General features: G+C 38.1%; 1 protein-coding gene across 2 annotated transcripts in view; it reads right to left on the reverse strand.

Moving 5' to 3' along the window:
* The window catches only part of KIAA1328 (KIAA1328 ortholog), a 172,290-nt gene that overhangs the window by 24,424 nt on the left and 133,781 nt on the right, over positions 1-14,085 (reverse strand). For both annotated transcript variants that reach the window (XM_054003892.1, XM_054003893.1), the window contains 2 exons: positions 11,774-11,958; positions 5,156-5,264 (listed from right to left, as the gene is read on the reverse strand). In XM_054003892.1, coding sequence (XP_053859867.1) covers positions 5,156-5,264; positions 11,774-11,958 — 294 coding nt within the window. The remainder of the gene's footprint in view (positions 1-5,155; positions 5,265-11,773; positions 11,959-14,085) is intronic.

The raw sequence follows: 14,085 nt of genomic DNA on the forward strand, positions 1-14,085 counted from the left end.
CCCCCCTGAGACTTCAAAGCCTTTAGTGGTTGTAACCGAATAGAGCAGATAAGGAGGAGCGTTTGCCCAGTCGGTATCAGTTTCCACAGCAGAACTCTGGAGCAACTACTAAAGACAGAAATAATCACTACTGAAGGATTTGCAACTGTAGCAAAACCTTATTGCAAATTCTTTCCTTAAGCAGGTTATCAAAAAATTTTGGCTCTCAAACCCACTGAATTTTAAATCTCAATCTTACTAAATTGCTTTAACATATTTCTACTCCTTGAGTAAAAATTTCTCTGAAAATAAGTTCCATGTCTATAGCAAATGTTGAACTTATTAAACACTTCTCTTTCTTATAGCTGTAAATTTCAAAGAGATGATTTAGATTTGCTATATGTGTCTTTCCAAAAGAGAAGGTTATTTCTGTTTTAGCCTCTCAGCTGTTGTCTTTTCTAAGAGAAGCAATAGAAAACTCTTTCCATCCTGGTCTTTAACAGGAAAAGAGACCTAGCTGAAATCCTATCTGAGGCAAAGATGCAGCCAGTAAATGAAGCCTCTAAGAGACTGCTGAGGTGTTCACCACCTAGGTCAGGCAGCTGGAGGAGGATCAGTGTGAGGTACAGGTAAATGAGAAGACAGAAAAGGAGAACTGTGAGCAGTAAGCCAAGAAACCTGCAATGCACTTCTTACAAAGAGCTGTAAAATTCACATTTATTTTGTAAGTATGGGATAGATGGGTTATTTCTACATATAGAGGTGCCCAACTAAAATCAAGATAAGTGATATTAATGTCCTATGGTCAGTATTATTGAACCTCGAAAGCAATAAAGTATGAGTCGATAAATATTACATTTGCAACATAGTTAACATTCTTCTACTGTCTCTGGCACTTATTACACATTGTAACCGCAAGTCTACAATACATTATTCATATTTGGGGTGTCACTGAGTGATGGATTGCTGTAAGAGAGGCTGTCCTTTAAATAAATCAACAAATAAAAATGCAAATGTTAACATTTTCAGCCACAACTTTTTCCATCTTGAATGGGGAATGAAAATTTCACATTATATCGACAGCCAGCAGAGAGAACAATTAACAACCTACACTGTGAATAAGAGAGATTAATTTGCCAATGTCTGGTTTTATCACTTGCATATGGAACTACATTGGACTTTTTGCACTGCTGGTTTTCTCAGGGAGTAGGCAAAATTTGTGTCTCCTACCACTTTCAGAAACTAACTCCCCCTCCTACTCCATACATCCTTTCAAAAATCTCTTTAAATGTTCCTAAGTTAAATCTGGAATGGAAGTTTTCTGCTCCTCTTGAATCTTGAGTGGTGTCTGATCCTAAGGGCGAAGAAACAATTCTACTTCTTTGGCAGTGCTTGCTTAGATTCTACAGTCTAAGGAACTTCAGAAATTGTCTTGATATCCATATTTAAGCATCCAAAATGCAAAGATGTGAAAATCAACTACCACGTAAGTAAGACAAAAGCTTGAATCTCATCACTGTCATATTTCCTAATACTCAGCACAACAGATCTACTTTAGACAATTCCAATGTGCATTGTTAAGTATACAATTCTGCACATTGTATTTTACATCAGATATTAATTTGCTTAAAAGTCCCTGAGTACACATTCACCTGAGATGTGGTGGGCAATTGGGTAAATACTTTTGCTTTTAAAATGTCCCTAAACACAAATTTACACAATACAATCTGTTTATAAGAACTCCAACAGGCCACTGTAACACTAACAGATAATAATACAGCTTGAATACAGCATTCATATTGCAAGAACTTCTAAATCTCTTTTATTGACTACAAGAAACTTCCCTCCAAGACAATGCATTCAGCAAGTATGAAAGCTTTGATCTGAAACTGCAACCAAAAACCACAGACTTAATGATGAAATCTCTGACTATCACACAGTCCCTTAATTTACTTAACTGTTCTTGAATTAGCTTTATTCAAAGTGAAAAACACTACAGGAGAATTATCTGTTTCCATGGTGAGCAAAACAAACTTTGCCTGTGTCTTTTTAAGTGCTTAATTTCTGCAGTGTTATAGGACTTACTGTGCCAAACTCTACACTACGTGGAGAGAGCTTGACAATTGCAACAGGGCTGTAATCAAATTAAATGGTATTTCAGAATGTACAATTTATAACTTCCTTTTTTTTATTCTCCCAGAAATAGCTGAATACTTTAATTTAGTGCAGTTTCCCTTCTGTATGCAATACAACATTAGTTTTGCTGAAGTCAGTACCTGAGAATAACTAAGGTAAGATCTAGTTTATGTAAAAATTTCATTACCAAATGAAAGCATCAATATGCCAGTACTTCCCCTGTACAGCTCCCCCCCAGTTCAGCAGAAACACAGACACTCTCTTCTAGGAAAACACCAGTTCTGAAAAAATGTAACTGGTCACCAAAAAGGTAATATTTAACACAATCAGAGTAACCATGCTTTAGGAACAAACCTACTCTTCCAAATTCGCCCAGCCCCAATCTTGCCTGTGAATTTTTTTTCCCAAATATATTGGCTTTGGTCTAGATAAATAAGCACATGGAGTAGAAGAGCTTTCCAGACTTGCTGTGAACAAAATTTCAAGGGCCTCATGCAGGTGTAGACACTTGGCTTAAGAACACTGGATAACCAAACTTGCAGTGTTTGGCCATATTATGGAAGGCAGCAATAGGCATGCACAGAAGCCTGACAGGTAAACAAATTCACTATTAGCCCAGCTCCAGATGCCAGATAAGGAAATGCTGCGGTTTCCTTTTTCTTTCAGAGATATCACTGAAATCACCTTGTGCACACTCATTTTGCGAGACTAGTCCTTCCAGAGGACTAGCACTAAGGCTCCCAAGGTTTACATCTACCTTCCAGGGACACTTATTTCTTGTTCATGACATGATTCATTCTGAGACAGAGAAGGAAGCAGGACCGCAGCAATTCTTTCTCAAGCAGGAGGTAGCTGTAACACACTGAAGCCTCCAGCTGATCCCTGCCAAGGCAGGCTATCATGCCAACATATCTTCTACCTGCCATGCCTGCTTACCCAGCCAGCCCTCCCCAGAAGCTGTGCTAGCACCCTGATGCCTCTCACTGCCAGGGAACTTCTGTCGCTTTCCAACACCTTCTCTCTGGCAGGCTTTGCGTTGCTGCTGCTGCCAGGTGCCAGGGTTTGTGCTAGTTAAAGCTGGCACAAACACGAGTTGAATCTAGTCCTATAAATTTAAATAGTCAAAAGTAATTAGGTTTACATGTACTGCTGAATAAATAAATTTGCTCTTAGGCTAGGGCTTTGTGTTGCAAGTTTCAGATCTGTGCCAACTGTTGTGGTTAAGCTGTTAACCCCCCCCAAATCACAGATCATAATGAACATGCTGACAAACCCTAACTTTAGTGGCACAAAAGCAGCAATAATTCTCAATATTGATTAATTTAGTTAGTTAAACCTGCAGTCTAAGCTTATAACCATTCAGTGATAAATTGAGACTGACCTGCTGCCCAAGCAGGTTTTTTGATGAAGGATAGAATCAGCTTCAGGTTTCCTCAGAAATACTTGTCCATTTGCCATTCTTAATTAGAGAAGGCCAGGAGTAAGGGAAAGCACAACATGGCTGTTTAATGTAGTTAATAATACCTACAGCACCAATGGTGAGAAAGAAAGGGAGGAAGCATGGGAGAAAGTGCCCAGAAATACAGGATTTTTCATCAACTGGTAAAATAATACTTTAAGGATGACAGCTAATCAGACTCCTTTTACTGATCACTTACCTGGTATGATTTCTAAAAGCATATTTCAACAAATATTTTACTCCCCTCTGTGGAAAAGAATAGACCATCAATCCTCTTGAATAAAATTTCTTTTTCTGAGAAGCCTTCATATGATGTGCATAATTATATCTACTCCTCAGTGCTTGAATGGAATCTCAACCTAGCACTATTAGACAGTATCAAGCAGTAACTTTACACACACTTTATCTACTATTCCTGCCTTGCAAAAGTAACCATTGCTTCTAAGAGAAATGGTTAGGCAACCTTGTGGTTTCTGTTAGTTTAAACAAACAGCTACTTGTGGGAAACAGCCAATCTAGCTCAGTTCTTAAATCCTCCAAGAATTATCATCCCTTCCATCAGAAGAGAAAGTGTTTCCATAACAAGTAAGTACAAATTTGTCAATATTGATAGTGATTTTTCACCTATTATATATCACAAGTTCTCTCAGAAGATAGAAATAAACTGCCAGCTGCTGCCAAGAATACATGGATGATATTAAGCATACATTTTCCAAGTCCACAGGGCCAAGAAAAGATTAAATCTGATTCTAGCCCTCTCATCCTCCAAGAAACATTTAACTCTTCTGATGAACAGTTGCACATTCCTGTTATGCCACTGTACTGTTATCTAACTAGTGGTATAAAATAGTGCAAGTTCATATTTCAACCTGCTTTTTGTTGCTAAACTGAAGATTTTATTATGAGAAAATGTGGGATATGATAAAGAAAAGCAGGGATTGTATGTCGTTCTTCTAGGCAGTTACCACTAGAAATGTAATCTGTCTAAAGAAGGGGAGTTGTTTTCAGACCTGTAAGCATAACAACAATGCTGCTTTCAGTTTTTTCATTGGAACAGAAGTGATAATTCTGCTTTTCCAGTGCATTTAGTGCAGACATATAGTATAATCAGGAATTGCTGACTTAATGTGATTTTGTTGCTTGTCGTTAAACATAAAATAACTCTCATACAAAACATTTTAAAAGAAATGCCATTTGATAAAAATGGGAGTGGGGGAGGAGGCGGGCAAATGGCTAGGGATTAAAATCTTCAAGCGAATGTAAAACCTAACAGGGTTAACACTGTCCATTAAAATTATTTACAAAGGTATTTAATGTGTCAGGACTTGGAACATAAAATACTTTCTCTTCAAAATCTAAGTAAAATTAAAATGTTAGAACTTGGCATATTCTTGCTTTTTTTATTCTAACACGCAACTTAAGCTTACTATAAATGTCAAAAGGATATGGCAGATTTTAGTTTATATTATTCAGCTTGTGCTAATATGAAACATCATAGAAATTCAGTCACTTCCCTGCATCTGGGAGAATTTGATGGTTGTGTTTGCAGAATCTTAAACCAGAGATTACCCAGCAGCTTACTGTGAAGGGTCATGCTGAATCGGTGATACGGCTGTGGTTGCAGGCACTTCGCTGCTGCCCATCAACCCAGGAGATATGGCTGCATCCTTCCTAAATCCTGAAGTTGTCCCTGTGGAATGAAGTGAAGACAAGCCAGCCATCAGAAGCTAGAGATTTTGGAATAGATGTTTCTCAATTCTACCTTACTGGGACATTGGGATGAAAAACTGAAACGGTTTTTGAGTGAGAAATATACACAGAGAAATGACAGAGAGCTCATCAGTTGATAGTACTGTGCACAGCATCCTTTTCAAGACCATGCAGAATCAAATCTGTAGAATAAGATACACTCTCCAGCCCCCATCTTACTGCCCAGAGCTTGACAGACTTGCATGGTTATTATTCCTTAAGTGGCCCACAGGATTCAGCTTGTTTCACAGATGCAGTTTTCATGATGTGCTTTAAGATGTTAGCTGTCCAAGTGTAAATGTAACTACAATAGTGTTTTCATTTAAATAAAATAGAATTGAGAATCCATTCCTTCTTCCCACCTCCAAATAACTCTTGAATTACAAAATAATCTAGGTTTAAAGGTGAAGTTTAGAGGTCATGAAGTTCAATCCTCCATTCAAACAGCATCAAGAGGTTTCAGACACTTATCACATTAGGTGCTGAATGTCTCGCTGATAGAAGAACCTCTCTGGGAAACTCCTCTGGTTCCACTGTTTGACCAGCCTCATAGTCAAAAATGTTTCCTGTATAGCTACTCAGAATTTTCTGAGTTGTGACTTTCCCCTATTGTCTCTTGCATGGCTGATGATGACTTCCAAGAAGGCTCATTCCCTCTTCTCTACACCTTCTCCTAAGGCAGCTAAAGCAAGAAGCAAGATCCATGCTGAGTCATGTCTTCTTACGGCTGAATACATTCAGCCTTCTCAGCCTCCTGCTTCAGCCCCATGGCTGTCCTGGCTGCCTCTGTCAGACTTCCTGTCAGTGTTGTTTGTCTGTGCACTGTGGAGTCCCAGACTGGACACAGCATTTATGGACACAGTCTCACTGAGCTAACCGGGAGGAAGTGTCATTTCAGCACTCTGATGATCACAGTTGTATGATTACAGCCCAGTAAGAGGTCCATCACACAGGCACATCACTGACTCACTGCTGTTCAGCAGGACACCCCATTCTTTTCTGGCAAAACTGCGTTCAGGGTTTTTTCAGTGTCAGTTCAACCCAGCTGAAGGACACTGGCATTTCCCTTTGCTGAACCTAAAAAAGGTTCTGTCAAACCATTTTCCCAACCTCTTAAGGTCCCATGAATACTGTGTCCTGTTCTCCAGCATACTGACTGCTTTCCCAAGCCTGCAAACTTGCTGAAGGTGCAACCGGTCCCGCTGCCCAGGCTGTTGATGTTAAGCAGCTAACCACTGGATGCCAGCTGGACTTAAGACAACCTTTGAAGGCTGGTGGTTCAGCCAACTTTTCAGTTCTCACCTGAGTTTCATTGATCAGATTTAATAAGACAAATAGCATACAGGTAAATAAGAGGTAAAGGGAAATAGGAAAATTAGGAGCTATCTGCCCTACCACACAAAAACTGTGGATTTGGGCGTTTTTAATCTAGCCTAATTAGCTGTGTGCAACCAACATCACTTAACTAGAGTCAGTATAGGGAAAACTAAACATATCAGCAAAAACTGAAGTCAAACCAATGTTTAGTTCCTTTTAGTTCCCTGTGATGATCAAATATTTCTCAGCTCTGTGAAGAGAAGCATTCTCTATCAGCCATGTTGAAACGTGAAGCAACACAAAGTTGTAATTCCAGCTTCAGTGTAAAATGTACAATGTCCAAGGAATTATTCAAAACAATGCATTGATCTAAGATTTATATAAATATATACAATTCAATAAACCCACATGTTTTATGATGCATTTTAGGGAGACTAACAAAAAAAAAAGTTACCACCCTGCTATAATGAACTGTGTTTCAGCACCGTGCAGTGAAAAAATCTTGCCTAACAAAGAGTTAATTATCAGTGAAGGAAGTCTGGAAATATCATGGGGATATGTGCTGATTGTGTGTCCCTGGTAACTTGATAGTGTGCCAATTCATGATGAGCAAAGTGGGTACGCATATAAGGACTGGAAGCGTCTTGCTTAGAGTTTTGACTTTACGATTGAATAAGAGATATTTAGAAATAGTTTCATGTGACAATGGAATGAGGCAGCTGCATTCTAAAAAACTAACACCAAAGTAATAAAAACCTTGTTAACACGGGAGAAAATATTCAATTGCTAATATGAGACAAGGCTGGCACACCGTCAACATACTACATCCACAGAAAATGAGATGTATCTCTGCAAAAAAAGACAATATATGGACTCAGAAATGGCCAACACAGCCCCAAGGGGACTGTTCAAATACCAAAGTTTGAAAATATTACCAGAGCTAGAAACAGAAAACAAGAAAAGGAACTCAGCAGGAATTTACTGAGGCTGTTAGGTTGCACAGACATAAAGCAGAGGCATAAAGAAATCCCAAATAAATGTATATTAAAAAAAAAAAAGTTTAAAAATACATCTTGGAAAAGGCATGCAAGTCTTTTGAGGAAAAAGAAACACTCAGGAACAAGCAAATACATAAAGATGATTAAATCAATAACATTCCCAAAAATGTCCAAGCTACTACTAATTTTAAAATATATTATGAGAAAAAAAAAAAAAAGAAGGGAAAATTGGCAAGTGAGGATAATGAAGACCCTGTTGATGTATAATACCTGTCTATATAAAGCTGATGAAAAGAAACTACCAGGGGAAAAAAAAAAGATACAAAGTCTTTAGTCTGAAGGATATATATTTCAGGGCTAAAGGGAATTAGTTAATGAATTTATGAAGTGACTGGTAATTATTTATGAAAAGTCATAGAGAACTGGGGTGATACAAATGACAGCAAATTAATTAGATTGCAGGTGTTAGAAGACAGTATGAGACTGGAGACATTGCAGATGATCTAGAGAAGCGAGAAATGTGGAAAAAGAATAGACACATATACCCCTGGAAAAAAGAAAAAGCTCTTCCATAGTGTGGTAATTTAAATCCTGACATCAGTGGAAAGAACCTGGAGCAGCAAAGAATCACAAAAAAAACCCCTAGATACAAGCTTGCAAGGCAAGCTACCCCCAAAGCAATTATAAATGTCTCCTAAATGGTAATGTTAAGAATACTATTTTCAATTCGGCTAACTCGGTACAAGAATGATTTAAAGTAGATAAAAGAATCATTTGAGAAAAGTCAAATAGCCATATATTTCTGCTTGAAAAACAGACAACTAAAACATTATGAAAGTGTGGAAATACAGCAGTCTATATTTTAGAAGTGTAAACATTAAGAACGAAGAAATATGGATGAGGCTGGTTCAAGCAGCAATGGAATGAAAGTAAGCAGTGGGAAATCTAGGTTGATAATCATAAAAGAAATCTTTATGATTTGAATAATAGTAATATTCATAAGACTTAACATTTATATAGTACTTCACATCTTCAAAGCACTTCACTAATATTAACTAATTGCTCTATTCAATTGTAGGGAAGAGTCTTCCCTCAAGGGAAGAAGTTCCAAATCCTGAATCCCTAAGAAGCTACATCAGAAAAACTACTGAAAAACAAACACTATCTAGAGAAATCAGCCCCTGGAAAAGTAGAGGGCTAAAATGAGCTAAAATAATTTTCCTTCTCTGGCTTTTTCTTTTGCATATAAAAAGGAAATTGTGCACACTACAGTGTGCAACATCATGCAGACGTTATGTCCAACAAGAAGAAACAAAGGGGAAAATTGTTCTTTCTTCTGTTTCAATGCAGAGGTACTTCACGAAACGTTCAGTAAAGATGAATACTTTAACAGAAATGTAGAGAGAATTGCCCAATATTGCACAGTGCAATGGATCTAAGTCTCCCAGCCCCACAACAAAATTTTCAAGAGCAGAAAGGAAGAGAAACACAAATTTCTGTACTCCAGTGCTTTTTAACTAGACAAGTTGTTAGATTTTAGTACACGTTGACATAGCTGGTGGTGACACCAATAAAAACAATTTACTGCTGAAAGGATCTAAGACTTCAGGATTGCTTCAACTGCTTGAAGTTTTGCTGGTAATACTAAAAAAGTTTGACTAAAAGACACAAACACCTGCTGAAGCACGGGCATAAAAACTAAGAAGCAAGCAGAAACAGAAGTCAAAATCAACAATGAGGGAATAAAAATTGATTTCCTAAGTTGATCCAGTAAGCTTCCACCCTCAAGAGAGCAGATTCCACTCCACAAGGTGAAGGGACCATGTTAACAATGCTCTTCTCCCAGTTACTAACCACTGTCAGGGAGAAAGAAAAAGTGTACTTGATAGGAAATCACCATTTTCAAACCCACTGTCATCACAGCAAGTGAGCAGTCCTGTAGGCAGGAAAGCCTTCCACCATTCCAGAATGAGAACAGCTTCCTGATCAATAATTTTATACCTGATACAAGTGCCTGTGCTGCTCTGGAGAGACACTACTACTGATACAGCCACCATTCCCGGTGTTGCAGCAAGCCCAAGGGCTCAGATCAGCACTTGCACTGCACTAAGGAGTGCTTGGATAGAGTCACCAGCCTGGAGAACATACAAACAGACCAGACTGATACCAGCATGAGAAAAAAAAAAAACTCTGTAGCAATAGGTCAGCATCTGATGGTTGAGAAGTTTTCACCTGAACATGTTTCTGTACACAGCATTGCTGTGTTCCAACCAAAAAGCCACCTTCAGATATGGGGCTAAATGACATTGAGCTTCATGCCTCAAGATATCACCTTGTGAATTTTGTTCCCCTTTCTCATAGTGCATTGAACCAGAAATCCCAGGTCAGCAGCAGATGGGAATATCCAACAAAAGCAAGGACACAGGCGACTAAGTCCAGGCTATCCAGAATTAAAAATCTTGACATTGTGTCCTGGTGATCTCTAAGATGGAAAAAACACTTTACAAATATGTGTGTGTACTTGCTAAAGGAGTCCAAATATATAACAGAAGGAAGCCAATTAAAAAGGTACTAAATACAGAAGACTTCAACTTCAGTGATTAGTGCTAGGTAATTTGCCTTGTGATAAACAACCATTCAAATCAGTAATAGACCTGAGGTTGTTCCACAGCTTGAAAGCATTCCTCTGAACTTTATCAGCTATCACAGCAAGTGTCAATGTTTGTAAGTCAAATTTTGCAATGCAGCTCTACACCATAAAAGCCAGCAATCCCGGAAAGCGCTTGCAAAAGATGCCCACCATCTTCAGAGATCATGCTGACCACTACAATCACTAAATCAGCATAGGTACAGCTCAGTTGCTATGTGCAATAGCCTGATGCAGCTTGTAACTTCTCCTCAGTCCCACAAAATGAAATGAATGAATGAATGAAGAAGAGGCCAGATTGGATATTTTCCCCTGAATCTATGGAAAATAAATTACTTTTGGGGAATACCCCAATCTAAGGAAAAAAACCACCATCCAGCTGTGAAAAATCCTTGTTTCATCACTGCAGCATAGAGAAGGAGGGGGGCAGAAGGAAGAGGAAAAGAGAAGAAAAAAAAAATGATAGCTGAAAAAAACCATAAAAGAAAACCATCAGTGAAAATTGCCCCTGAAACTTTGCAGAATTGTAACGGCTTTCTCTTGCTTAAATTGATTGGTGTAGCAATGTTATAAAATGACTATTAGGATTCATTGTGCACAACAGAAAGTGTGAAATGTCAGCAGATTATACAGCAAAAGTAATGGGTCCTGAACCCCTGTTAGTCAAAAATGATTTTGTTTCAAATTAGAAATTGATTTTTTTGGACACAAGCCCTTTACAGGCTTCCAACTTTTGTAGCTGTGCCTTGGAAGAGATTAACCTCAGCCACTGTTTGGGTCCAGGCTGATGATACCCTTTTGAAAGTTTCTTCACAGGGACTGCTTTTTAATGTTGGTATGGTCTTAACCAATAACACAAGTTATTTGTTCCTTTGAGAACTGCACCACATTTCTTCTCATTTTGCCATTTTCTTTATTTTTATGCTGACATATACAGCAAACTGGCTGACAAGTTAAAATAAAAAAATAATAAAAAAAAGCTAGCTCATAATTGAACCAAGGATTATGTTCAAGGCTAAGCAGTGAAACATCCAAGCTGCTTTTGTTGCCAACCTTTTCTCTTCATAAGAGAGAAAAGATTGCATCTCTGCTCCTTAAGTGGAGGCACTAAGTTAAGGACAGGATAGGTTCTAGCAGTACAGACATCCCTGTGTGGTAAAATAGCAGGTTGTGATGGTGAAGAGGAAAAGAATGCAAAGATTACATTTGAAAGCAAACCCTACCACACTTATTCTTACTACCTTTTGGGAAACTTAAAAAACAAATCATTGAAGGAGTTTTCTGAGATTAAGGGGCTATTTTTTCCTCTTTCATCAGGAAGAATAGGCAGGATCTCCACTTGTTTTTTTTTTAATAAGGAGCTACCACCTTCTCTTAGGTTGTTTTAAACACCTGCAAAACTTCTTCCTTTAATTGTGCATTTTACTGACATCCTTTTGAACACACCAGCACACTCATGGCCCTGTAATACAGTATGCTTCCCCTTACCTTTCCTGGACTTGGTGCCTTCCCTCTTGGTCTGCATTTGAGGGTTTTGTCCATCATCCATGTTTACACCAAAGCCAACCATTTGCGTCCCTGAACTGTTCCCATGACTGCTCCCTCGTTTTCTGGAGTTTTTGCTCCCTGGAGATGTCCTCAGTAAATAATCTTCATGTTTCAACACCGGGACACTGGGAGGAAAGAAAGATCGTGCTGTTACATGATACATTTGGCCCTTTAACACTGCACCAAGCTCTCTACCAACTTTTACTCTACAGAAGCATAAACATCATGCTGCTGGTTGAGCTCTTGTTGAATCCATTTATAATTTCTGAAAATGCCTAAGGCTTGAAGAATTACCAACACACTTTATCAGGAGTCTTTGGTTATCAGCAGCCAGCAGCACCTTGACAACTGCATTTGGAGTTTTGCAGCATTGGGCACATTCCCTAAAGCATTAGGTCCTGGATTTCTCGAGTGGTTAGAACAGCACCAGTGGGATGAAGACATGCAAATGCGAATGCAGATGAAGACAGACTTTGTCCAGCACAACAGGCTAAAATTGGTAGAAAGAATAATTAATAAAATACTCACTTTGCTAGAATAAAGGGGAAACAAAGAATAATCATAATCATGTGAAGAGAAATCTGAAATTTTAGTTTGCAAAAGGGAAGCAGATCACAGAATCACATAATCATTTTTACTGGAAAGGACCTTTGAGATCATCTGAATACAACTGCCAAGGCCACTGCTAAACCACATTCCCAAGTGCCACATCTACATGTTTTTTAAAAGCCTCCAGGAATGGTGAGAAGCTGATTCAAGAAGAAAATGGATGAGAAGAGAGGAAACAAAGAGGTGAGATTGATGAACAGAGGTACTTTTAAACATGATAGAGAATGTATGAGCAAACTGGTGGGAGAGAATCTGGTACAGAAGTGCAATTCTTTGAGTAAAGTAAGGAAAAAGAAAGTTGATCAGAACCATTATGGTTCAAGATGAACTTCAACACACAATCATAAACACTGCATGATAGAGGCAGGAAGCAAATCTGGTGATGAGGAGCAATCATGACCTCAAGCTTTGCAGATACAAGTATCTTAAAATGTTCCGGGCAGACAGGAGGAAGATCCACATTTCTCTCAGTAAAGAAAAGCTACTGCTTTCAAATTCTGCTCTCTGGGAAATAACTACTGCTTTAAATTACAATTCCCAACATATGTAAGTCATTAGTCCCTGTCATTAAAGGCTCCTTTATAAAAGAAATTAAAAATATAAAAAAGTATCTTTGTATTACCCACATGAAATAATACAATTCATTCCAAGATTATATTGATCTACTTGCAACCATGGAAGCAAAAACCAGCTTTCATAAGTTATTAGAAGATTAAACAAATCTTAACAGCTGGATTCTGTGAACCTAGAGGTCTTTTCTAACCTAAACCATTCTATATTTCTATGATAAATCTTTTTCCTGTTTAAGCACCAATTTTACACTGGCAACCCAAAGACTGTCACTGAGCTTTTATTAGTTAGGATACAGCTTCATGCAGGCTGAATCACAAGAATCTTTTACCTAAAAGCTTGCACTGACTGAAGTTACTGTAGATCTGAGGAAAAAGCAGAAAATGATAGCTAAATTAGAAGTTTCCCATCAATGTTCTGTATAAGACATTGTTTAATAGGGCCCACTGAGCCTGTTGGACAATTAGTATTACTCCTGTATTATTAATGCAGAACAGTATATAATGGCTTGTGACCTATAATAACTGACTGAAGTGTTGGATATAACTTCTCCAAATAACCTTCGTTTACTTTAGGGCTTCTAACTGTGTGACCACTAATAATACTGCAAAGTATTTTTAAAATTTATGGTGAACTAAATTAGTATCTTATTTGAATTATATGAAACTATTAACCTACTAATTCCTGCAACTACAAGAGCTCCAAGAGGTGGTTTTGGATCCTAGCAACTACTTAAAGAGGCTTAAAGGTGTAATACTTGACCAGATTTCCCTGATAAAACAGGACCTGATATTCCATTTGCCTGTACTTGGGATGATTAACAGCATTTAAAAAAACAGTGAGGCTGTCATTATTTGGATGCTTTTTGAGTTGTTTAAAGCACATTTGATTGCAGCTTATAGTCCTCATGTGAAGACAGTGACCTTTGGCTTGCAGATAAGGAGGTGATTACTTGACTGGTTCTCCTTCTAAATGCAGTATCCTCTATGGTGCAGTTACCTCTATAATACTGAGTTCTGTTATAAATACTGCATTGGCAGACACAATTCAAACAGAAACAGACACTAAGAAGA

Source organism: Vidua macroura, chromosome Z, assembly GCF_024509145.1.
Source record: "Vidua macroura isolate BioBank_ID:100142 chromosome Z, ASM2450914v1, whole genome shotgun sequence".
Lineage (NCBI taxonomy): Eukaryota > Metazoa > Chordata > Aves > Passeriformes > Viduidae > Vidua > Vidua macroura.